General features: G+C 44.0%; 1 protein-coding gene across 1 annotated transcript in view; it reads right to left on the bottom strand.

Annotated features, from left to right (window-relative positions):
- LOC137434315 (signal-transducing adaptor protein 1-like) overlaps window positions 1-27,133 on the bottom strand; it is a 77,391-nt gene that overhangs the window by 46,519 nt on the left and 3,739 nt on the right. Inside the window, exons 2-6 of the mRNA XM_068127212.2 lie at window positions 20,143-20,214; window positions 18,175-18,279; window positions 18,039-18,095; window positions 5,655-5,863; window positions 2,386-2,517 (exon numbers count right to left, since the gene is read on the bottom strand). Of these exons, the coding sequence (XP_067983313.2) occupies window positions 2,386-2,517; window positions 5,655-5,863; window positions 18,039-18,095; window positions 18,175-18,279; window positions 20,143-20,214 (575 nt within the window). The remainder of the gene's footprint in view (window positions 1-2,385; window positions 2,518-5,654; window positions 5,864-18,038; window positions 18,096-18,174; window positions 18,280-20,142; window positions 20,215-27,133) is intronic.

The raw sequence follows: 27,133 nt of genomic DNA, 5'->3' as shown, positions 1-27,133 counted from the left end.
CCTCCTCCCACATTGAAGTTGCTTATAAGGAAACTTGTACTTAAAGTGTTAATTTACTGCGAAGTGGGTGGAGCTTGAAATGCGCATCATGCATGTTTGCCCGAAATATGGCCTGCACCATACCCCCTTGCCAAGGAGGGGGTTTTTTTTTTTTTTTTTTTTTTTTTTTTTTTTTTTTGTATACAAGATCGAGGCTCGTGAAAGAGCGAACATTAATCACACAGAAAGACAAACCGACACATAAAACATATAACATCGGGAGCGGTAGACAAGATGGGGAGAGAGGGGGAAGGACACAAACACAACATTTGAGAGCAGGGACCGAGAGACATGGAGACATCGAGAGATCTGAGAGAGGGCGAGGGCTTTGGGGGAGGGGGGGCATGGGAAGGGGGCGGTGGGAGAGGTATAAAACATATGGACACTGCCAGGACTTCCAGGAAAGAAGTTGGAATTTCAAACAAGGTGGATCTGGGGTGAATTAGCGGGGGTAGAAAAGATCAAGGTTTTGGATGGGGGAAGATAAGAGATGGTGGTGAACAGCTGTTTTAAAGACCTGGAGGGAGGAGTGGGATTGAAGGGAGTGAGGGAGTTTGTTCCAGAGGCGGGAGAAAAGAGGAATGAAAGAGTGAAGGTGAGCAGAGAGCCGAGATTTCGGCAGTTTAACCATCAGAGGGTTGCTGGCAGATCTTGTGCGACCTGTAGGAATATTTGGGGGACAGAGCACAGAGAGAGCTGGGGGTGCAAGGCCGGAGAGGAGTCGGTAGAAGACAGAAAGACCACCTACCTGCCTGCGGTGAGTGAGTGAAAGGCCCTCAGAGATAGCTTCATCGCGGGAGATTCCAATAATTCTGAAAGCTTTGGTTTCAACAGCGTGAAGCCGAGCTAGGTGTGAGGCAGGAGCACCGGCCCATAGGGGAGAACAGTATTCCATTGAGCTGCGGATGAAAGCCTTGTATGTGGTGAGGAGCTCAGGTGTGCCGAGGAAGGACTTCGCACGACGGAGGATGCCCAGTCGGCGACTGGCTTTGGAGGCCAGCTTGGAAATGTGGTTTTCCCAAGAAAGATCATGGCAGATAGTGAGACCCAAAATCTTGAGCGACAGAACTTCTTGGAGAGGATTGTTGAGAAAGTAGATGGGAGGGTTGTCCAGTCGATCTTTTCGGAGAGACATAGTAAGAGTGTGAGATTTGTCAGGATTGAAAGACATGTGGTGGATCTTCCCATGGCCTCCTGCTCTGGGGAAGGGCGGAGCTTTGACGTGTTTTTGCTGATAGGGCGGAGCTTGCATCACATATGCAAACTCAGTTTTATAGCCATTAGATAGTGTGATGTGGACAGCAATAAAAGCAGTAGTAACTCTGAAGTTTCAATTTTGCAGCAACAAAGAGGTCTGCGATGTTAAATGTGTAAAACTTGTTGATAGAGTTTTGAACAAGTAATCGAAAAAACATGTTTTAGGGCTACACACTTTTATTTATTTTTGAAGTTTTAAATCAAATTTTTATATTTTTTTGAATTTAATTTTGACAAGTCAGGAGACGACGATGGTTCACGAGCGAGCGGTATTCAATGACAAAGGACGGACTATAACCGAAACAGACCTGGACAGGCCAGGCCCGGAAATGTCAAAACGAAGGTTACTGACCTGGAAATGAGATAGAAAATAATGTGTAATCAGTTATGAGGTTAGTTAGCTAGCTACACAATACCGAAAATTCGGTGAAAAATGAAATGAAAAAAAAATAAATGAAAAAAATGAAAAATCGAGCTCCGTGGGGCTAGACACATGACATGGCCTAACCAAATATCGAAACCCCTGTCAGATTCCACCAAACCCCTCGGAGAAGATCTAGCTTGAACTCGATTACCCCCTAAAAAGACATCTTTTTAGGGCGTGGCTCCGCCCACAATGGGCGCAATATGCCCACTCGAGGTAGGTCACAACTACATCATGATATCAACCTCCCACCCAAGTTTCATCAAGATCGGATGATATCATCGGGTAGTTATGCTGCGGACAGACAGACACACACACAGACAGACGCACACACATGACGAATATAGTGGTCACTTGATAACTCGTGAACGAATAGATGAAAATGTACCAGAAAAGAGGACCGTGGGCCAAATTTCAGCTCTCTAGGACGTATGGAACCTAGAAAATGAACGGCTCAAATATTTGAAAAAGGACAAACAAACAAAGTTCAGTTCAAGTTAAATAAAAGTGTGTAAAAAAAAATCTGCAAACTGCAATATTCCAAAAAAAGGAAAAAGAAGCTGTATGGTGGTGGCAGGAGTGGTTGCAGAATGTGTATGTGCTAAATGTACGTATCGTGCAGATTGACAAATGAATGACTGCGGACGATGAAGGCAGACACTCACGGAGAGTATTGTGACCTCTTCACACTCATACACACGTGCTCGCCATCTCCTGTAGGCCGCAGTAAAAATGTTCCACTCATTTTTGATTGCAGTCGTCGCTCGGCCTCTTCTCTCATGACGTCATAAAAGCACCTTGGCAATGACATTTGTTATTTCTTAATCCTGATCCATGGACCGTCACGTTTTGAATACAATCGGCATAAGGCACACAGTCTACATACCACGGAATCTTAACATACTCTACTTGACTGTCTTTTGTTAGAAAAATCTCTACTTTCTTTTATTTTGTCATAAATCTGACAGGTTGACACTTTGATCCTTTTGCTAACCTTTTATCTTTCATTTGTAGACTTTGTAACTGCACTGGAAAAACTACATTCCTTCCTTCCACCAAGTGTTGAGCAAAGTTAAACATCAACCTTTATACAAAAATGTAACAAGAAAATTATAACTTTAAACTGGTGACTCTTCTTCGTAACAATTTAAAATGGCGGCTCCAGTTGTAGCATCTTCTTCCTCTCATATGATTGTCGATATCTGTCTCTGTGCAAATCCTGTGGGCATTGTTGAAATAGCACCATCTGCATTTCCCTCAATAGTTAGTTGTTGGTATTTACTAATGATTGGTCCTCCTTATATTGTAAAACACCTGAAAATGCTTTCATTGAGGTTTAGACAGTGTAAACATGTTTAATGAATGAGTGAAGCATTTTTCATTGTGGGAGGGGTTTCCATAGTTACCAAAAAGTGGCAAAAGTCACTACTCTAGTTCCTGACGTAATCTACAGTTTGTAACTTATTAGTAATGATGCAAAAGATAAAATAAAATTTGTAATATATTCGCAACAGGTGAATGGGGTAAAATATAATAAAACATGATATACTTGTGTTTCCTCCAAAAACCGCCCCTCCCCCCTCTCCAATACACACAACGGGGGGTGGATATTGGGGTCCAGCAAAAAAAAAAATCACTGTGAAACAATTCATACCTCCATAATACGCGTATCATACAGAGTGCGGAAAAATAGTCCCACCTCCCAGGCCCCATTATAGTCCTACAACTTTGTTTTTACTAACTTCTCTTTTATGTTGCAGGTAAGGATACCTGAGAAGGTGTGGCCAACAACAGACATAAAGATTATTGCCCTTACATGAGAGATGAGCATGCCCTGGACAATAGAAAAGAAGATGTTTTCAGTGGAAATCTTCTTCCAAACACTGATATTTAAGGAAACTCAAAGTTAAAAACCAATTTCAACTGCAAAGAAGCCCCATCGAAACAAACAATAGATAAAGAAGTTCAGGATGGAGGGGACTCATGTGCTAAACCTTGATGCAAAATCCCAAGAACAGCAGAGTCATTCAGGATGAAAGTCAATGAGAACCCCTGAGGTCATACATAAATCTGTAATGCTTAAAGAAGGAATTACATTTATGAAATTTCTCTCATATTTGAACATGCATCATTTCATGTAATTCTATAGTGTCATTGATTTTGGAATAAAATTGAAGTTTTAACAACACTTTTCGTAAAGACGGAGAAATATGCGTCCATTCGTCCATCCGGCTTTATTATAAAGGTTTCCTGCTGTCGTATAATAATAAAAACAGTACAGTCGGAAAGCTAATAATCAATTTACTTGGAACAAAAATGTCCGTTTAAACATAAAGAGGCCTGTTTTATAAACCCATCGTTCCAGTATTGAAAAAAGAAGCGAGATTAGGAACTTAATGCAGCTGTTCCAATGTAAACATTTGTAGGTCATCTCATCCCAATTCTTGAAAAGTCCGGACATATATCAGTCTTTTTAAACTTTTGGCTATATTCGCTGCTCCTCCCTTATCGCCCGGCTGATTGTTCTTAAACTTGCCACATGAATGCAATGCAGCAGCCTGCACAATCGCTCGGGCTTAAATTTTTCCAGTTCGGATCATGGGGGCTCCCAGGCGGGTTTACCCCTGAAACTGCAGATGCCTACTCGTCCATTATTTACCAACCGATTGCTCTGAAGCCCAATACAGCCCATATACTCGATATATATATATACATACATATAGATAGATACTCGATGTTCCACAGGATCGCTCAATCTTAGATTTTCGATTTCAGATCATGGGGGCCCCAAGGGATCAGGGAGATCCCAGATGCCAGGAGGTTCCCCCAAATCAGGGAGGTTCCCCCAAATCAGGAAGGTTCCCCCAAATCAGGGAGGGGATTCCCCCAAATCAGCAGATGCTGAACTATAACCTTGAGGTGACCGTCAACCCACTCAGGGCTATTGCTATTATGGTACGACAGCAGGAACCCTTCCTTTAGAATAAAGCGTGATGTACACGGAAGGAGCACACAAAATTATATACAGTGATACTTCTCGAAACAATATAAAAATATCTAATAGAACATAGAAAGAGCACACAAACAACACCAAACACACCCACGACAATAGCAGCAACAACTACTACGTGTTATGGGAAGCTCCATTGAAAGTGTCATGACTATATATATGTATATATACATGTATATATGAATGTGATAACTCCATCACCCCTCTCCAATAAACGACCCCCCCCCCTCCAAAATAAATCAGAGGGGGTTTAAAAATGAACCCCCAGGGCGTTTATTGGAGGGAATAAAGTATTCCAAACCGATCTATTTGACAGGGTTGCTCCTTCACAGGACAGTGAACGATCTCGATTATTTAGCAGCACAATCCACATGGAATTAAATCCAGACAAACAACGTGGATCACCTGGCCAATGGTTACATCAGTTCTGAGGGACACGGATGTGCCGCTGATGCAGTTCCCCTCATAGATCAGCGCACAAAAGATTGAATTTGGCCAGGGTACTGCGTACGGCATGCAAAAGCCTACTCTTTTGTAAAAACGAAAAAAAGACAGTTCAAGCTCCACAAATGTCTGTTCCAGGCAGCACAGCCAACTTAATGTCCTCCTTAGACAACTGCATACTTCTTCGCATCAGTGCTGGGAATCGACCCCGACTCATCATCTCAGAAGCCAGGCCCTTTTAACCCATTCTGGATGAAAACTTATTTTTTGTATACTTAGTCTAGGTTATTTATGAGATTTATTATTTATTTATGACATTTATTTATTTATTTATGATTTATTTATCACAGCTAAACGTTACTCTTTTTTTGTTCAATTTGAACAGGAATTATATCAATGGGCCTTCTCACATCTCAAACTTAAATGGGGTTGACATAGAAAAAGCAAAACAATAAACCAAATGGAAAGACTGATACTCACTCTGGATATTTAAGCTCGTCTGTGGATAAATACGTGTTTGTGTTTGGTTCATTGGTGCTGAGGGGTTGTTCCACCGGACTGAAGGTTGAAAAGTCGAGCAGATCTGGGGGATTTTGAATGAGCAGGCGTCGTTTTCTCTCTTTGTCAATAACATCTTGGAGCCATATAAGCTGCCCAGGTAGGAGACCCAGGTGCTGTGGTATTAACATCTGCACAAAAGGTAATGGGCATGCATTTTAAGGTATTTGACATCATTGTTCATGTTTATGACAAGAATCAAAACTTTCATCTCGAATGAAACCAAAGCTTTCAGAATCATTGGAATCTCCCGCGATGAAGCTAACTCCGAGGGCCTTTCACTCACTCACCGCAGGCAGGTTGGTGGTCTTTGCCTTCTACCGACTCCTCTCCGGCCTAGCTCCCCCAGCTCTGTCTGTGCTCTGTCCCCCAAATATTCCTACAGGGCACAAGATCTGCCAGCAACCCTCTTCTGGTGAAATTGGCAAAATGAAGACTCTCTTCTCACCTTCACTCTTTCATTCCTCTTTTCTCCCGCCTCTGGAACAAACTCCCTCACTCTCTTCAATCCCACTCATCCCTCCAGGTCTTTAAAACTGCTGTTCACCATCATCTCTTATCTTCCCCCATCCAAAACCTTGATCTTTTCTACCCCCATTAATTCAAATCCTGGAAGTTCTAGCAGTGTCCATCTGTTTTATACCTCTACCCCCTCCCCCCCCCCCCCCCCACCTTCCCATGTCTCCTCACTGAAGTCCTCTCCCTCCCACAGATCTCCCGATGTACCTGCTCTCAAATGTTGTACTTGTGTGCTTCCCTCTCTCTCCCCATCTTGTCTCCCGCTCCCTTTATTGTATGTTTTGTGTGTCCGTTTTTAGCCGCGTCGCAAGACGCTGGTCATAGAGTGCCCTCTGTTGTTGTTCTTGTTCTTCTTGTTCTTCTTGCAGAGAAGACAAAACCTCAAAGCTCCACCCATTCTGGGAACCATAGCTCCACCCATTGTGGGAGAGGCTTCATATAAACAAATATCCACCATTTTATTAACTCGCATAGCTTTGAGGCCTGTTTTGTAGGCCCGTGGTGTCTTCCTCTCTCACACAGTTTTATTTCAAATCAAATTCGATATATCATTTCATTTTTCACAGTCGCTAACATAGTTTTAGACTCGGTTGAAAAAAAACGGGAAGAAATTCCGATGAAAGTTGCCCTTTATAGAACGAAATGAATTCTCAAAGGCCTGTAACTTCAAGTCCATTGAGATATATATCTATCTATAATTCCAGTAATCTCTGTCTGTACGTTTGTCTGTGACCGCTGTTTCTCGACAACCACGGGTCCGATATACTTTTAACTTGCCAGGTATATTGCTGGGGACCCGAGGATGTGCCTTTTCAAGGTTTCATATTAATCGGACAATTACTTACCGAGCTATGTCCAAAAAACGATTCAACCAATCAGAGAGCAGCGAACGATCGCGTGTGCCGAACGTGGAGGACACACTCTGCCTCGGATGGCACATTTGAGAGCGTATTCATTTATTTCACGTTTGCAAACTATGTTGGCGTTAAACTACGTTTTAAAACTAATAAAAACGAATTTGCGATTCATTCGCTTTCCTGCGCGTTTGTGCACGCGATGGCGATTTCTTTACCAAACTCCGGAAGCCGTTCGCTTTGGACCAAACCATTGCATGTAAATAGAGGGGGGGGTTCTGTGGTCGTTGCGAATGGACCAAACCATTCATGTAAATAGAGGGGGGGGATTGTCACTGTACTCGCAAGCCGTTCGCCGTTCGCTTTGGCGTTGCGAATGGACCAAACCATTTCATGTAAATAGAGGGGGGGGATATAATTTTAGATAGATATATAGTACGGGCATATATATAGTACGGGCATGCCCTAGTCTATCTATAATTCCAGTAATCTCTGTCTGTACGTTTGTCTGTGACCGCTGTTTCTCGACAACCACGGGTCCGATATACTTTTAACTTGCCAGGTATATTGCTGGGGACCCGAGGATGTGCCTTTTCAAGGTTTCATATTAATCGGACAATTACTTACCGAGCTATGTCCAAAAAACGATTCAACCAATCAGAGAGCAGCGAACGATCGCGTGTGCCGAACGTGGAGGACACACTCTGCCTCGGATGGCACATTTGAGAGCGTATTCATTTATTTCACGTTTGCAAACTATGTTGGCGTTAAACTACGTTTTAAAACTAATAAAAACGAATTTGCGATTCATTCGCTTTCCTGCGCGTTTGTGCACGCGATGGCGATTTCTTTACCAAACTCCGGAAGCCGTTCGCTTTGGACCAAACCATTGCATGTAAATAGAGGGGGGGGTTCTGTGGTCGTTGCGAATGGACCAAACCATTCATGTAAATAGAGGGGGGGGATTGTCACTGTACTCGCAAGCCGTTCGCCGTTCGCTTTGGCGTTGCGAATGGACCAAACCATTTCATGTAAATAGAGGGGGGGGATATAATTTTAGATAGATATATAGTACGGGCATATATATAGTACGGGCATGCCCTAGTTTTTTAAATCGCGGCATGGTCAGTCATACACCGCCCGAAATAACAGACGGGAAAATGCCGAGATATATTAAAAATTCGTCCATTTGATGACAATCGTCACGATGAAATATTTAATTTATACGTCGTCACAATGATGTGGAGAGAGGAGCATAGCTTCGTTCACGTGTCGCCACATACGGGAAATTGCCGAGATATATTTTTTTTAAATCGCGGCATGGTCAGTCATACACCGCCTGAAATAACAGACGGGAAAATGCCGAGATATATTAAAAATTCGTCCATTTGATGACAATCGTCACGATGAAATATTTAATTTATACGTCGTCACAATAATGTGGAGAGAGGAGCATAGCTTCGTTCACGTGTCGCCACACACGGGAAATTGCCGAGATATATATTTTTTGAAATCACGGCATGGTCAGTCATACACCGCCTGAAATAACAGACGGGAAAATGCTGAGATATATTAAAAATTCGTCGCCACACACGGGAAATTGCCGAGATATATTTTCACTTTGCACAAAAATAACATCAAGTAATCGAATCAATAGGAATGTCCTGTGCCTATAACATCGACGTTATAGGCACAGCTGCATCTTGGTTCTAGGCATTGTGTAACATCGACGCGGCTTTTGTTTTAATTAAAACTTTTTGTACTTGTTTCTTTTGTGATTGATGTTTAAGCTCTCACACGAGCCTCGATCTTGTATTCAAAAAAATAAATAAAATATCCAACGAGGAAGAAAAATAAAGAAGGGATTGCATGGATAAGAGTACCTACATTCATTTTGATTCTAAATAAGCCTCTAACAGCATTTAACCACAGCAAGTAACTAGTACAGCACTCGGTAGAGCGCGTACCTCTGCCAGGCTGAATAGTTTACGTTGTGTATCCACTGATCAGGGCCGTCTTAAGGCATGGGCACACTGGGCAGTTGCCCAGGGGCCCCAAGTTGCCCAGGGGCCCCACGATTCTAGGGGCACCATCCTGCCATATTGTTCATGAGAGATCTCTTGGCAGAGTGGATAATTACTCGACCTCTCGCTGGAAAGGTCTGGGATTAAGTTACGAAATAAGACTGCAGCAGATTACATTTGATTTTATATGCAAATGGTATAATATGAATTAACCTTATTTCATTAAGATTTCCACTCATTTATTCACTGTGTAAAATACGAAACAAGTTTCACTGCGCATCCCGATTGCCATTTGTTGAATGACGTCACGCACTTCTTGTTGAAGTCCGGAAGCAAATAATCCGGAAGAATTCCCATGTTTTAAACGCGCGTCATGTTAAGGTGTATAGAGCAGCTTAACATGTCCTTCCACAGCATGACATTATAATTAAAAAATAAATACCAAAAATAATGATAACATTGTAACAAAGCATATATTAATTAATCTAATAATATTAATAACAATAATAACATTAGTATTATTTGCCAATAATAATAACGAACGTTTAAATCCCCCTCCCCCACCCTCTCCGCACGTCAACGAAACAAGTTTCACGGCGCATCCCGATTGCCATTTGTTGAATCTTGAATGACGTCACGCGCTTCTCTCAAATTTATTCCAGCAAGCGCCATCAGCATTTCACAGCGCCAACTATTTGCCTTGTCACTTTTGTGAATTGTGAATAGTGAGCATCTTCCATTCTTATGTAACAATGTATGTACAGTTTAAATTCGTTGTCCATTAAAATGTATTAACAACCAATATGTGCCGAAATGATCGTCAGTGTCCACTGGGCACAAAAAAATTTTTTTTTTTTGTATACAGCATCGAGGCTCGTCAAAGAGCGAATATTAATCACACAAAAAGTCAAACCGACACATAAAACACAAAATAAGGGGAGTGGTAGACAAGATGGGGAGAGAGGGGGAAGGACACAAACACAACATTTGAGAGCAGGGACATCGAGAGATCTGTGGGAGGGAGAGGGCTTGGGGGGAGGTGGGAGAGGTATAAAACATATGGACACTGCAAGGACTTCCAGGAAAGAAGTTGGAATTTCAAAAAAGTGTATCTGGGGTGAATTAGCGGGGGTAGAAAATATCAAGGTTTTGGATGGGGGAAGATAAGAGATGGTGGTAAACAGCTGTTTTAAAGACCTGGAGGGAGGAGTGGGATTGAAGGGAGTGGGGGAGTTTGTTCCAGAGGCGGGAGAAAAGGGGCATGAAAGAGTGAAGGTGAGCAGAGAGCCTAGATTTTGGCAGTTTAGCCATAAGAGGGTTGCTGGCAGATCTTGTGCGACCTGCAGGAATATTTGGGGGACAGAGCACAGAGAGAGCTGGGGGAGCAAGGCGGGAGAGGAGTCGGTGGAAGACAGAAAGACCACCAAACCTGCCTGCGGTGAGAGAGTGAAAGGCCCTCAGAGTTAGCTTCATTGCAGGAGATTCCAATGATTCTGAAAGCTTTGGGTTCAACAGCGTGAAGCCGAGCTAGGTGTGAGGCAGGAGCACCAGCCCAGAGGGGGGAACAGTATTCCATTGAGCTGCGGATGAAAGCCTTGTATGTGGTGAGGAGCTCAGGTGTGCAAAGGAAGGACTTCGCACGACGGAGGATGCCCAGTCGGCAACTGGCTTTGGAGGCCAGCTTGGAAATGTAGTTTTTCCAAGAAAGATCATGGCAGATAGTGAGACCCAAAAGCTTGAGCAACAGAACTTCTTGGAGAGGATTGTTGAGAAAGTAGATGGGAGGGTTTTCAAGTCGGTCTTTTCGGAGAGACAGAGTAAGAGTGTGACATTTGTCAGGAATGAAAGACATGTTCCACTTCTTTGACCAGTCTGTGATTTTGTCCAGGTCTGCAGAGAGTGAGGAGGCTGCAGACTGCCGATCTGAGGGATGAGGAATGGAGCGGCAGTGAGTGGAGTCATCAGCAAAGAGATATAGGATTTTCCAGAGAGTCGGAGAGATCATTGATGAAGACCAGAAAAAGCACAGGTCCCAGAACACTACCTTGGGGAACTCGAGCCAGAACAGGAAGGGGAGATGAGAGAAATCCATTTAGGGCCACACGTTGACTACGACCAGAGAGGAAGTCCGCAAGCCATGCGTGGAGATTTACATAGATACCATAGGAGGAGAGTTTGGTGAGCAGAGTTGGGTGCCAGACCGTATCGAAGGCACGTGTTGTGTCAAGGGAGACAGCTCTGATTTCCTGTTTGGCATTGAGGACCTCCATCCATTGTTGAGACAGCAGAAGCAACATGTCCAGAGTAGAATGACCTGGTCTGAATTCAAATTGATGATTGGAGATAAAGGCATTGGAGAAGAGGAAGGATTTGATATCCAAAGCGATGATGGATTCCATGACTTTGCTGATAATTGGGAGCAGGCTGATTGGTCTGTAGTTGCAAGGATCTGTTTTAGCACCTTTTTTTGTAAAGCGGTGATGTTGGCTGATTTCCGGGATGCTGGCAGATGACCTTGAGCAAAAGTGAGGGTGAAAGGAACAGAGAGAGGGTGAGATAGAGCGGCAGAGCAGGATTTTAGGACCCGTGGGCTGATGCCGTCTGGTCCAGTTGCAGAATCAGAGTCGAGGTTTGACAAAAACTTATCCACCTTGTCAGGAGAGAAGGACACAGAGTCCAGGAGCAGTTGGGTTCGACTGGGTAAGGTGGGAACAGAGAGAGATGGGTTTGGGACACAAGATTTTGAGGCAAACACAGAGTTGAGGCATTCGGCTCTGTCACGTGCGGTGTCAACTGTGCAGCCATTTGAGGTAAGGGAGGGGATGGAGGATGAACAAACACCAGAAACGGATTTGACCAGATGCCACAGGATTTGGAGGAAGGAGACAGGTTTGAGAGTTCATTCTTGAGTGTGGAGAGATAGTGCTTCCTGGCACTCCTTAGGGTAGACACATACTTGTTCAGCTTGTTCAGTTCAGCTTGGTGGAAGGAACTGAGAATGCCTTCAGTTGGATTTGTCTTCCAAGAGGCAAAGGCAAGTTGTTTCAGGGCAACTGCCTCACCACAAGATTCAGTGTACCATGGACAGGCGGAAGGGTGAGACAACTGAAGACGAGATGGGATAAATCTCTGCATGAGAGAGAGCAGTTTGCTTTGGAAGAATTCCCAGGAAGAATTGATGTCAGAGGCAGTAGAGATGGCAGACCAGTCCAGATGATTGATGGCTGCTTGCAGACCGTGCCACTCGTGCCAGTCAGCCTGAGTGAAATGCCAGACTCGTCGGCGCTGAGGAGGCGCTCTGAGAATGGCCAGAGAGATGTCCACTTTAACAAGCACATGATCAGAAGAACCGATTGGAACAGAAGAAGAGCAGCAGACATTTGCAGGGAAGTTTGTCATAACCAAGGCTAGAAGAGAAGATACTCCATTGACTGAGATCCGGGTCGGGAAATTGACAGATTGTATCAGTCCCAATGAGTCGCAGAAGTCCTTTGCTGATGTGCCATGGCTGGTGATAGAGGAACCCACACCCAGCCAGCTGGCATGATGACAGTTGAAAGGGGAACGGACATGAGTATAGACATCAAATGCTTAAGATTAATTAATTGTAGCAACAAAAAAGATTAAGTTTGGCGCAAAAATTGTTGCTCTCGCATGCGTGAATCGTGAGATATCCGAGTTTTAAAATGCCAATAGCAGACGATTTCTCTCGCGCCGGCCAGCATCTCGTGATGACTATCATCATCATCGTGACGTCATCGGAGGAAGCTGATGTGACTGCGCAATAGTAAACAATGGCAGACACCGACTCTGATAGTTGCGTAAGTCTGGATATCAGCGATATTTCTGACCAATCTGATGTGGAAAATGAAGAGAAAGTTAATAATCTTGGGGAATCACACTCAATTCTCCCATACAGATTCGAACCATACCGTCCAGAGAGTGAAGAAGAGAAATCGTCGGACACAGACACAATGGTGATCGATTTTGATCTCGGGCGCCTCCAAAATACTGAATGGTATTCATTTTTATGTCTCTTTTTTAATTGAAAAAGTTTCTTTTTCTGGTCAATGGATTACATAACTAATATTTAATTAATGTTCGGTGCCGTGAGGCAAGAAATGGATAGAAACACAGAAACGAAATCCGACTTTATTGACTTAGTGCAGCACTGCAGGTGTATCAGTTGTAATTTGTATCATTTTAGCACTCTCTATAATGCAAGCAATCTCTGTGTGCCTGTGTGTCTGTCTGTGTGTATGTCTGTGACCGCTGTTTCTCGACAACCACTGGTCCGATCTAAGTGAAACTTGCCAGGTATATTGCTAGGGACCTGAGGATGTGCCTTTTCAAGGTTTGCTATTAATTGGACAAGTGGTTACCAAGTTATGGCCATTTATTTAGCAAACACATACATTTTGTACGTGAACGAAGGAACAGCGAAGGACGAGAGCAAAGACCGACGGAACGATGCAAGTTTTAATTTTTCTTTGCACGTACGGTCAAGCTACAGCGAAGGAACCGCGTGTGTTTGTTGTTTCTGCCTCGCGGTTTGAAAATTGAATACTTGGCCATTAAAACTAATTTGCGATTAATCGTAACTGCGATATGCGAACTTCCGGACAGTGAGGCCTTATTTTTGGTACGTACGTCAACGTACATATGTCCACGTACTTACCTCCCCGCACGTACGGGCATGCACTAGCAGCAGCCACACAACGACTGGGCATGATTCCAACTGATCGTAACGAAAACAAAGCGATGTTCTGATCGTTACGAAGCCAACAAGGCTTTAAGAACGAAAAACTGGGTTACTTCGCAAACGTCATTTCCGGTTTGCGGTTTTGACAAAACAGATTTTGCTTGTTCGGCGATATTTTGACAAATTCTAATAAAACCGCGAAGATATTTGTGAAATGAACTCAATAGAAGTGTTCAAGATATGTTTATGTTTCGAAATCTGCAAAGTTGTTTTGGTCGTGTCCATTCTCTTTTGAAGTCGCCACATATGAGGAAGAGAGAGTTTGGATGAGTTGATAGAAGTTGGTCCATGTTGCCAGATAACGAAATGTAAATGGCGTCATCACTGTTTGGAGGACGGTACAGAACACATATGAACAAAAGGTGGGAGCGGAGAGGAAGCCGTAGCCAGAGGTACTCCTGAGGGTGAGGAGGAGAGAGGGCAGTGCAAGGAGAGTGAGGAAGAGAGTTTTTGATAAAGATAGCAACCCCACCACCAGGACGAGGCTCAGGTCTATCGTACCGGAGGAGGGAATAACCAGGAAGAGATATTAAGGAATCAGAGACATCTTGAAGGAGGAAAGTTTATGTTAAGCAGATCAAGTCTGGATTGTCAGAAGCAACCTGAATGGAGAGATCAATCAGGTTTGAGTGAAGGCCCTGGATGTTTGAGGTCCATACCGTTAATGAGGAGAGAGGGGGAGCATCGGGTGCAGGACAGGGGAGGGAGGGGTAGGGTCAGATGAAGGATGAGAGGGGGTGGTAGGGAGAGCAGTTGATCGTGTGTCAGAGATTACAGAAGAGTTACAGGAAAGGGAAGGATGAGGAGGACGAAAGGGTTGATGGTGATGGGATGAGGCACAGTGAGGGGGTGTTTGAGGGGGGGGGGGGGCAGAGGAAAGTAGAATGTTGGGGGAGGTGGAGGTATGATATGGAAGGGAGACGAAGTGGGGAGGAGGCAGCTTTGAGGAGGAGGTGGGAGGTGGGAGAATTGGAGAGGGATGGTAGGGGGAGAGATTTGAGGGGAGGGGTTGGGGGGGAGCGGTTATGGGGGGAGTTTAGGAGGGGCAAGGGGGTAGTTTAGAAAGTGGATGCTTAATGAAAGACGAACATATATAAGAAATTTGGGTTTATTGTGATTTTCAAGTTAGAGATCCGTTTAAGAACGATAGAGGACGGGTGGAATGAATGTGAATTTAGAGCATGTAATGAGGAAGAAGTTTGTGTTGTTTCATCCTCGTTTTACAGCATGTTTTTTATGGTTAAACATTGATTTTGTTGAAAGTACCAATAAATCTATAGGTTTAATTTGATTGACCGTTTACATTTTTATTCCCGTGGGTGGGTGGGAAGGGGCCCCAGTGGATTGCTTTGCCCATGGCCTACAATGCTCTTAAGACGGCCTTGCCACTGATAGGTCGGATCTGGAACTGCACCTGAACCAAAATCTAATCACCTTGTTCTTGTCACCTAACCAACTTATTCACCAAGTTTTATCACAAGTCGTCCACAACCTTTTGAAATACCATGCTATATATAATTTTAGGTTGTTCACTCCATATTGAAGAATCACTTAAAGTTTTTTATGAGATCCAGATCCGGATCTTCACCAAAATCTAATAATTTTGTCCGTGTCACAAACCCAACCTGTCCACCAAATTTCGTCTGAATCTGTCCACAACTTTTTGAGATATCTTGTTCACAGACAGACAGATAGAGACAGACAGACAGAGAGAGACAGACAGAGACAGACAGACAGAGACAGACAGAAACAGACAGAGACAATTAGACAGACAGACAGACAGAGACAGACAGAAACAGACAGAGACAATTAGACAGACAGACAGACAGAGACAAACAGACAAAGGTGAAAACATCACTTCCATCCACCTTCGGTGGCAGAAGTAGGTAGTAATTGGGTGTGGATGAGCAAAATGGCTTCTTCTGTCATTTTATTATTAGGAAATCCTATAAGTGATGTTTGCCCTTTCAATGTTCCTAGATAAATGTGCAGCCCGTGATGCTGAGAGTCCAGGATATAAGGGTGAAAAGGGTACCTTTGTTGCTTTTGATGTACTTGTTTGGTCACGTGTTGGTGATGCTGCTTCTACTGATGAATCAAACTCTGTTACAGAGCGTTGATGATGTCGAAGCAGTTTTGGGGTAAGGGTTATACTGGGTGGTTTGCCATTGGCTTCCCAGCAGCAGTTAATGCAAGAATTTGGAATTTGTTGATGGTGCCGGTGATGGCTCACCTACTCTTCCCAAAGGACACTGTAGGGCTTCAAGACAGCGGTTCACCACTACCTTCGGTCATCCTTCATCGATACTCTCTTCTACCCCCAAATGACTCCATTCCCAAGCACTCCCCTTTTCCAGGTCATCATGATTCTCTCCTCCCCCCCAATCCCCTCAGTCACCCATTTTTGTTTGTGCATTATCCACAGCTATAGCTAGGACGATAATCAGTCACCACTCTGCCCTTCCAACCAAAGAAAGCTGCATCAAGCAACCAAGTATTGCTACACAAGGTAAGCCCTTTGCTGTCTCAACCTCAATCCAGATTCCTCCACAGCAGCAGACATTCACAAGTAGCACATGCATGAGAACCCCAATGCTGAACGCCCCCATCTGCTGCTGGCCGTTTTCATCGCTTATTGATGAGTCTTCAGCAATGCTGTAGAGGGAAACTCGTACCACCGAGGTTGCTAAATATTACCATGTGCGATGCCGATTGCAGCCAACATATAAATATTGTCGTGTCAGCACGGTGGTTGGTCCGTCGTACAGGGCTGTCGAGCGAGCTGTGAAGACTGCCCTCTTTTTGCTCTCTCTCTCTCTCTCTCTGTCTGTCCGAAGAGCCAAGAGTTACGCAAACCACCGCCTTATCGCCCCTCTTCAAGATCGCAAAAGTTCCACAAAACCTCCGGAAAGTCTCCTTACAGGCGCACACCAGACCAAAAAGCGACCGCCAGGGACAAAAGCCAGTCCGAGAAAGAGAGAGATAGTCAGTGATTCTTCTTCTTTCCGTTCCAAGTTCAAACCTTTTAGCTCTGACATCACTCTGTCCAATCGCCGAGCTCCGTCGAATCGCCCCATGGTCTTGCTTGACCATTGACGAACTTCAGGGCGTGGCCTGTCGGTTACGATCCCTTGGAGGCGGAGTTTAGCCGTCGTTCGGGAATGTTCGGCTTCTGTCGGTAATTGTCGGTTAATGGACGGTGGTTGTTATTGTTGTTGTAACGAACGTGAGTTTTTATGGCCGGCCTTGTTATAATTGTAAAAACATTGGGAAAAACCACAGGGAGCAATCACAGATTGGGGCAAAGTAACTTTAATCCCTACCTCGTTAACATAGTTCCACCCCCCGTGTGAAGACACATAAACAATCTTAAGCTCCAGTTTCCCTGCTTAAATACATTGAGACGTCTCCTACGTGTCCACAGTCCATGCTATACTTATATGATCCTATCTGTACTATGGTATTCCATCCTCTACCTCCACAAACGTAACAATATGAAAGGCCCAATCCAGACTTTCTATCATTGGACCAGGTTCAATTCACAGCCTGAATACAAAGTGTCAGATTGGTGCTTCCAAGGCTGGGTGTTGCATCATGAAGTGTCCCTCCTTCTTTTGGAAGCTAAGTTGAATTTCCCATTTGCTAGCCTTAGTCGTTGGTCCAACCGTGTCTTTTCTGAAGAGCAAGTGAGTTATCACTGGAACCCTGGCTAAATTCCAAGTTCCTGCCTCCTTCAGCCGAATACAAGGCAACGCCAGCCATCTTGTGAAAGACTTAGGTCGATATAACTCCCTCCAACTGACACCGCAAGAAGGTGGGATTAATTGAGGGGCTGTTAAAATAGTAGTAGTAGTAGTAGTAGTAGTAGTAGTAGTAGTAGTAGTAGTAGTAGTAGTAGTAGTAGTAGTAGTATTAGCAGATAGTTGCATTATCTTTGTACATTCTCCTTTGGGTTGTTGACCAAGAATAGGCCTCAAGTCCAAGTCATATCTCATATCCTCACTGTTGAAATGAAACATTTTCATTTCCTCTAAATGAAGGTCCACGTAATGCATGTGGATATGATGGTATTTTAAACGATTGCACACTATTAATCCCTATTAGATTGGGTATCACATCAGGAAGGTATAGTACATATACCACTTACTTGTGAAACGGCATAGATGATGGCCTGCCATAGAAGCAGCTGCTCCATGTTGTCCACCTGAGAAGAGATCACGTGATAAGATGGAGTGTTGTCATGCGAGTTGTCATGTGATTGTCAAGTTTGTGTCCATACTTACTCCAAAGAGGTAGCTTTGTAATGGAGTGTTAAGCTGGAATTGAGGATGAACCCCTGTAACAGTTTCCACCACCGTTCTTCCTTCGAGATCAATGTCTATGAAATTCTGGTGAAAAGAAGGTGACGTCAGTATTCCCAAAAAATATATTCCAAAAAGTACCATGAATTTCAGTCTTGCTAGTATATATAGGCTATTTAGTATATGTAGGCTGTTTAGTATATGTAGGCTATTTAGTATATGGAGGCTATTTAGTATATGTAGGCTATTTAGTATATGTAGGCTATTTAGTATATGTAGGCTATTTAGTATATGTAGGCTATTTAGTATATGGAGGCTATTTAGTATATGTAGGCTATTTAGTATATGTAGGCTATTTAGTATATGTAGGCTATTTAGTATATGTAGGCTATTTAGTATATGTAGGCTATTTAGTATATGTAGGCTATTTAGTATATGTAGGCTATTTAGTATATGTAGGCTATTTAGTATATGTAGGCTATTTAGTATATGTAGGCTATTTAGTATATGTAGGCTATTTAGTATATGGAGGCTATTTAGTATATATAGGCTATTTAGTATATGTAGGCTGTTTAGTATATGTAGGCTATTTAGTATATGGAGGCTATTTAGTATATGTAGGCTATTTCGTATATGGAGGCTATTTAGTATATGTAGGCTATTTAGTATATGGAGGCTATTTAGTATATGTAGGCTATTTCGTATATGGAGGCTATTTAGTATTTGTAGGCTATTTAGTATATGTAGGCTGTTTAGTATATGTAGGCTATTTAGTATTTGTAGGCTATTTAGTATTTGTAGGCTATTTAGTATATGTAGGCTGTTTAGTATATGTAGGCTATTTAGTATTTGTAGGCTATTTAGTATTTGTAGGCTATTTAGTATATGTAGGCTATGAAGTATATGGAGGCTATTTAGAATATGTAGGCTATTTAGTATATGTAGGCTATTTAGAATATGTAGGCTATTTAGTATATGTAGGCTATTTAGTATTTGTAGGCTATGAAGTATATGGAGGCTATTTAGTATTTGTGGGCTATTTAGTATATGTAGGCTGTTTAGTATATGTAGGCTATTTAGTATATGTAGGCTATTTAGTATATGTAGGCTATTTAGTATATGTAGGCTATTTAGTATATGTAGGCTATTTAGTATTTGTAGGCTATGAAGTATATGGAGGCTATTTAGTATTTGTGGGCTATTTAGTATATGTAGGCTGTTTAGTATATGTAGGCTATTTAGTATATGTAGGCTATTTAGTATATGTAGGCTATTTAGTATATGTAGGCTATTTAGTATTTGTAGGCTATTTAGTATATGTAGGCTGTTTAGTATATGTAGGCTATTTAGTATATGTAGGCTATTTAGTATATGTAGGCTGTTTAGTATATGTAGGCTGTTTAGTATATGTAGGCTGTTAAGTATATGTAGGCTATTTAGTATATGTAGGATATATAGTATATGTAGGCTATTTAGTATGTGTAGGATATATAGTATATGTAGGATATTTAGTATATGTAGGATATATAGTATATGTAGGCTATTTAGTATGTGTAGGCTATTTAATATATGTAGGCTGTTAAGTATATGTAGGCTATTTAGTATGTGTAGGCTATTTAATATATGTAGGCTATTTAGTATATGTAGGCTATTTAGTATGTGTAGGCTATTTAGTATGTATAGGCTATTTAATATATGTAGGCTGTTAAGTATATGTAGGCGATTAAGTATGCAATTGAATTAAGGCGCAGTGTAGGACCAATTGAGCAGTGTAGGACCAGGAAACATGAGAAGGAAATAATTCATTATCATCACACAAGTATAATAAGGTTTGCTCGACCAATGTTTTATTTAAGTTTGGCTGACCAAGTGTATCCAAGAACATCGTTTTGCAAGGTGTTGTATGGATATGGATAGACAATAGGAAAGCGTATGACTATTCTACCTTACCTGTCCATTTGATGCACCGTTGTAAAAGAAGAGGGTGTTCCCACGAAGCTGTGCCCAGTACCATATGTTCTCCTGAATACACGCACAGTCCAAAAGGTGTAAGTAGCAGAGCCATGACCATGGGGTCACATTCCTCAGTTCAAGTGCTCACAGATCAAATATACACATTTCACTGCAGGACTTAGGATGGCATACACCGGTGAATAAAAAGTATGTACACTGCTTGCAAAATGCAGTCAACTTGCTCTAATCATGGTGAAGCGCATGTGTTGGACAGCCTACCTGATGCTGTACAGGTGTTTCAGCAGAAAAGGCACCCAGAATCTATGAATATTAGGCTACATATATATATATATATATATCTGTACATATATATATATATATATAACCGAAAAACACGTTCGTACATCCAGGAAGCCATGAAGCTATGATTATGTGTCGATTTTGCCCTCTTACATTTTGCCCTTTTAGCTCTTACACGAGCCTCGATCTTGTATACAAAAAAAAAAATAATAATAATTATGTACTGTTTGAATGTCGGTTAAATGTTGTCTATTAATTACGTACTGTGGGAATATACCTTTCAACCCTTTAGACTGAGGAGATCCCTTGGACCTTTGAACACTCTTTTAAGTCTCCCAAGACCCTTAGGACCACCAAGACCCCGAAAGACCATGAAGACCCAAAATACCCCAAAGACCCTTAAAGGCTCAAAAGACCCAGAGGACCCAAAATAACCCCAAGACTTAAAAGACCCAAAATGCATTAAAAACTCAAAGGACCCAAAATACCCTGAAGACTCAAAATATCCAAAAGACCTCAAAGACCCTTAAAAACCAAGAAGACCCAAAAGTCCCCAAAGACCCTGAAGACCCAAAATACCCCAAACCATCCTGAAGACCCAAAACATCCTGAAGACTCAAAAGACCCCAAAGATCCTTAAAGACCCATAAGACCCCTTAGACCCATTAAACCTCAAGATCCCGAAGACCCCCAGAACCCCTAAGACAACTTTTACCTTTAAGACCCTTTCAATACTTTAGACACCTTTAGATCCTTTCATTCTTCCAACCTTTTATATCCTTTAAACCTTTACATCCCTTAAGCACCTTTCGACCCCTTTGACCTCAACACCCTTCAGACTGATTAAACTGCTTGGACCCTTAACCATTTAGAGCTTAACACCACTTGGACCTTTTTTGATTATATATAAATTCCAAATAAAATTTTTAAATAAATGTTTGTATTATGATTGGTGTAAATAATGACAACACAGAAACTCATATTCAGTCAGGTCATTATCCTCAGTTAAAACGAGCCCGTTCCTCTGTAGCGACATGTGGTGAGGCGAGCAAAGCGAGCCGACCCACGCTAGTTCAGTTATAAATCAGAATACGCCACCAAACACAAGTTCAATTCAAACCAACATATGCATTTTGAAAAGGAACAAAGTTAAGGTGCTTGCATGGAAGGCCCTCTCAATCTCACAAACTCCACCGATAATATAAATATTTCTCAAGGCCCTCAGTACTCTAAGAACATGCAGCAGTGAAAAAGAACTGAGTATAAGAACGGGTCAAAATGCCCCCTGCCCCGTTTACTTCATTGGTCAACCCATGGTAGAGGTGTGAATCCCTGTAGTTGCTCGACCTCACAATCTGTCTTGGGTGGAACCGATATGTAAGCTGGAATGCAAGGCTGGCCGACGCCTTGGTAATCTCGGCAAATCAAAAACTATTCTGAGCCATGCGGGTGTACATCATTGTTTATGAGACCTTCATCCAAAGTAAGATCTATCAGGATGCATTTCTGCCCGCTCTGAGCTCGGGCAGCTACTTTCCGTCTTTCTGCCCTGGAAGTGGTTGAGTCCAAGACTTTTGGTGGTGTTATTGATGAGTTTCCATGACGTCACATCTGCGGGTAAAGACTCATAAGGAAGTGACGTCATTGGAAACTCGTACATCGGCATCTCCAGGAAGGAAACTAAATCCCAAGGTCTGCTTCTGAAGCAAGGACTCTTCTTTGTCCTTTTTTATCCCCTCATTTCTGGTGTCACTTCACCCACCCTCTTTGCCTTCTGTTCACCCACAGCCCTCCATCAGGACTCGCCCTCAGGACTTTATTTTGTCCATGGCCTGACTGTGGGTACTTCCAACAAGTATGCAAAATTTGGTGGCGATCTGGCCAGCCTTGTTTTTTCCTATGATTTTCAGATGGACATACACACACATATCCATACGTACATATACTGTATACATACATATGGTTGGCTTGGCAAGCGCTACCTAGCTACTTGTTAACTGAACACACCCCTTGTAGTGAAATTGTATACAAGTTACGACCCAGGTGTTATTACAACTACTGTCCACTACATGGCCACTATAAGATCTTGGTCCTGAAATGCGGAGGGCAGTCCTGAGACATTTATCGTGTGCTATTCACGTGTATGCCTAGAATGGTAAGGGGAACTACATTGCATATTGCTTGCTTGTTTGCTTGTGTTACGGATCTCAGAGACGGCACTCCCCTTGGGAAGGGGGGGGGGGGTTAACCCCCTTGGCCTGTTAAGCTGGCCGTCTCTGGTCCTGGTACTTGTAACGCTCTTTTGCAGGGTGGAATTGATCAGGGTTATTGGTCAAAGTGTTCTCCCGAATACCTTCACCAATCCCTCCGCAAAACAGGGAGACAAGTACCGCTCGAACCACGGACAAGATGGTATTTGCCGAGCGGTTTAGCAATCCGCGGTTCGAGCCGTTATCAAGGGACTAAACCCGATTCCAAGCATTGGCCAAATCGTGCCACAGGTACTCAATCGAAAGAAGGGACTAACGCGATCGGATGAGAAAGAAGAAACCAAAGGTAAGAAATAACAGACATTTATTAATTATTTACAAAACCAAAGAAACCAAAGGAGAAACGAAAGCAATATACAGAAGAAGAAGAAGACACAGGGCAAGCCTTAAAACAGTCTTAATTATCAACGCCCAGACAGAACAAACACAGACTTACACGAAAGGGGAATAGCAGGCAGGAATCACTGGAAGAAGGAGAAGGTCCAGGTCGGACAACAGGGCTGGAAGGTTCGGCAGGGTACAGCAAGGTAATTACAGGCTCCAGGTCCACGCTCCGGGCTGGAAGCGAGCAGCCAGCGGCAGGTACACGTAGTCGTTTCACGCGGTAGGGCTTTTTGAAGCAGCTCGTCACAGAGCTCCACACAGCTTCATCTCTCTCTGCCTTCTTCGTCCAACTCTCTTCCAACTCATCCAACTCTTACCTTCTCACCGACTCGTACCCTTTTCCGTCCAACTCCTTCGGAACCCTCTCACTCAACTCGCCAAGCAGTCCCTTGCAGCCCTTTTTATTGCTGTGTTGAAAATCAAGCCGCGGGCTCCGAGGGCACGCCTACCGGTTGGCTCACCGCGGTGCTGGTTGGCCGGTAAGGGCTTGCTGACTCCACCTCCGATGACGAGCTGACGTACCACACCTTGTTCTGGTGGCTCCTCCCCCTTCTTCCTCGGCCCGACCGCATGGCCAATGGTGGCTGGTGGGGAGTTAGAACACCACTTGGCATATACTCAGTCCACCGGAGCCCAGTTGAGTCCAGTCCAGTTAAGGAGGAGCTGTGAGTCCAGTTGGAGCAGATAACCGAGGAAGCCCCCACAGCAGATGAGTAAGGAATCCACCGCAGCTGAATCCACCGCCGCAGGGTGGAGTTGAGCTTTAACGGTGGTTCGACCCACGGCCGTGAAGCAACGCCGCCGTGCGAACGGAAGTGTGGAGAGTCGGCGGCTGCTCACTCCCAGCCCGGCCGTTCTCCTGCGTCCAGCTGAACCTTCCAGCCCTGTGGTCCCACCTCCTCCTCCGTCCAGCCATCCACCTCCTGCCATTCGTTCCTGCCTTCATTCCCCACTCGTGAAAGTCTGATTGTCGTCTCTTTGTCTGTGTTGTCCTGGGGTTTAAGTAAGACTGTATAGGTAAGTAGTATTGCACTGTGTCTTCTCCTTCTGTCATTATTTTCGTTTCTTTCCTTCTCCTTGGTTTCTTTTGAGTTGTACATAATTAGTAGTAATAAATCCTGTTATTTCCTACTTTTGCCTTCTTCTTCTTCCTCGTCCGATCGTCCTTGTCTTTTCCATCATTGAATACCCGTGGCACGATTTGGCCAACGTTTAGAATCGGGTCTAGTTTTTGTTAATGGTTCGAGCCGCGGCTGCTAATCCGCTCGACAAATAACATCTTGTCCGCGGTCTCGAACGAGGTTGCTCACCTGCCTCTCTGGAGGGAGCTGGGCAGCTTCAGGACTCACGTCGGTCAGTCACAGACAAGGGGATTAATCCCCCCTTGGTAAGGGGAAAAGGGGCCGACGGTGAGATCCGTAAAAATTGAAGGGAAGTTTGGGCCTACTCTTATTTGATTAATGCAACGCAGATTCAACTACTGGGAACAGATCCTTAACTGAAACACATAATAATGAAATAACTACGAAGAGTTCCTATGGTTCGCTACGTGTTGTTCATGGACTAACTTGGGTGCGATCTTTAACAAGCCAATTGATGGGAATATTTACAGGGGGATATTTATAAGGGATACATTTACTAAAATTTACTAGTGAAGGTTCTAAAAACCGTAACACAGCACCCGTTTTTCCTCTAGGGTCTGCTCGACCCGAACTAACTTTACTTAATGTGACACTCAGGTGTAATAACCCTCTACTATTAACCTTGCCCTTGAGTGCGACAGTTTTAAAACAACTACATATGTCCCGCCTGCTACGTTGCATCCTACCTAACAGACTCACACCCACAGGATACCCGAATTACGGAATTGTTCGCAAACTACACATAAAGCCGGTGGGGATCATTATTTACAAAACACTAATTCGTATTTACACTGCAACCCAGGACCTGTCATTTTGGGAGACAAAAAGGAAAGATCTGCAAAAGAAGAGGAGGAGCATGCACTGCACTGCACCGATACACCATACTCAAGTGCCCGGGGATGCACAATTGATATTGCCGTGCACCCCCGAGCACAAGAGCACCACAAATCACCAATAAGCACCATAAAAAACACCAAAGCACCATCCAGTGCTCATTGCACATACATTTCAATTAAAAAAAACTGTTGTCCAGTTTTTCTTGCTGCTCCTGCTCTGCTGGTCCGATGTTTCTTCCAGATGTTGTCCTTCTTGTTCTTGTGGCTTGCTGCCTATTTGCAATAATAAAAAGGCACAAAACGCGTCCATTTTTATTTAGGGCCCACAGGGGCCAACTATGGGTGGTCCACCTGTAGGGCAAAAGGGGCCACCTCACCGTGGTCCACAAGCCAACTCTTCTCCGGCCATCATGGCCGGTCCCAGCAGAGGGGCCAGGCACCAACACGTGGGGTCCATCAGTGTGTGGTGCTTAGCCACAGAAACGTTTGGTCCATATGGTGGTGCTAGGCCACAAGTCGTGCAGTCCATAAGGTGGTGTACCGATCCAGGCAGGCTGTGCAGCGGCGGCACGGGCACACAAATGCGGCTCCTGCACGCTTTCCCCTCAGTGCCCAGAGAGCACGGTCCATAGGTGGGGAAGGAGGACAAAGCAAAGTCAGCGGGGTGCAAGGGCGTAAGGGTACACATCAACACAAGGCAATGCAGAGGTGAGGTGCGCAGGAGAGCAAGCGGAGAAAGCTCGTCCCTATCATACGTCACACCCCCCCCCCCCCCCTGTCACCTACTCTACCCTTGATCTTACCCCATATTTACACAACTCTACACATTTACAAATTCCGTCTCTACTGTCTCGTCTTCCCCATATCTCCCCTAATTCCAAATTCGTCCACAATCCCTCTAACCAAATTTGCCATCGATTCAAATTCCTCATCAATTCCTCATAAGGAGGAAGAGATGGAACAACCAAGCACAATGTCACCCCCACGTCATGATGCGTCTCACCATTCCAAAACATTTGCACAAAAAAACATGGTGTGGAGTCTTGTCATCACCTCAGGTGAGTGGCTGCAGATGGTGCGAAGGGATTTCCATCCGAACTATCCTCTAAATGACTAACATTTTTACTCTACCCAGGGTCTTTCCCTGCCAAATCATTGGCCATCTTACACTATGTGGTTCTAAGAACCGAACTCCCATTGACCAAACTGTGGTGCTCACCAATTTGGGGTCTCACTCCCCCGATTCAACTCCCTGTGCCTTCGCACAATTTCCGGGCTGGATCATGTGGCTCCCCTAGCAGGTCTACTCACCTGCACATCTCCGCCACTGCAGTTGCCTCCGAGCTTACCTGCTCCTTACCCTAACCTATCTACCTGGGGAAGGCCCTCTGGCGCTCTCCCCACTCGGTGCCCTCTCTGGCACTGGGCTACCCGGGTCCGTCCTCTGGATCCTCGGGCCCCACTGAACAACTCTACTGGCTCCCAGAGCCCACCTGCGGCCTCACCTGGCCGACATCCTGACAGTGGCGGAGTGCCCATTCAATTACACTCACTAACAGGCCACACGCCCAGCCATTTCCACTTCACTAATGCACCCATCCAACCACCATTCTACCACACGCACCACAGATGCCAATATCCACCACAATTTACCTATACCCTCTACCTACTCTTAAACTACCCTCCCCGGGTATTCGTGAAAGGGGTCCCTCTTCCCCATCCACTCCTTTCGCACCAACCACTCCACTCCACATATTCCACACTACTCACTCCACACCATCCATTCCATACTCCATATATTCCATACCAGCTATTTCACACAACCATTCTCCATACACTCCCTGCTCCATGCTCCATTCACTCCAGACCATCTATTCCATTCAATCATTCTCCATTCACCTGTACTTCACTTACACACCTGTGCTCACACACACCTGGTGGCTCTTGCACCCGTCTCTCCTCCAGGACCATTCATTCAATACAACTCACAATCGCACTTTTCACCATACGCTGCTCAATCACCTCCTTCACACACACTGCCCCATTCACGAGCATT

This window comes from Myxine glutinosa, chromosome 10, assembly GCF_964187855.1.
Source record: "Myxine glutinosa chromosome 10, kmMyxGlut1.1, whole genome shotgun sequence".
NCBI lineage: Eukaryota > Metazoa > Chordata > Myxini > Myxiniformes > Myxinidae > Myxine > Myxine glutinosa.
This window is presented reverse-complemented; position numbering and strand designations above follow the sequence as displayed.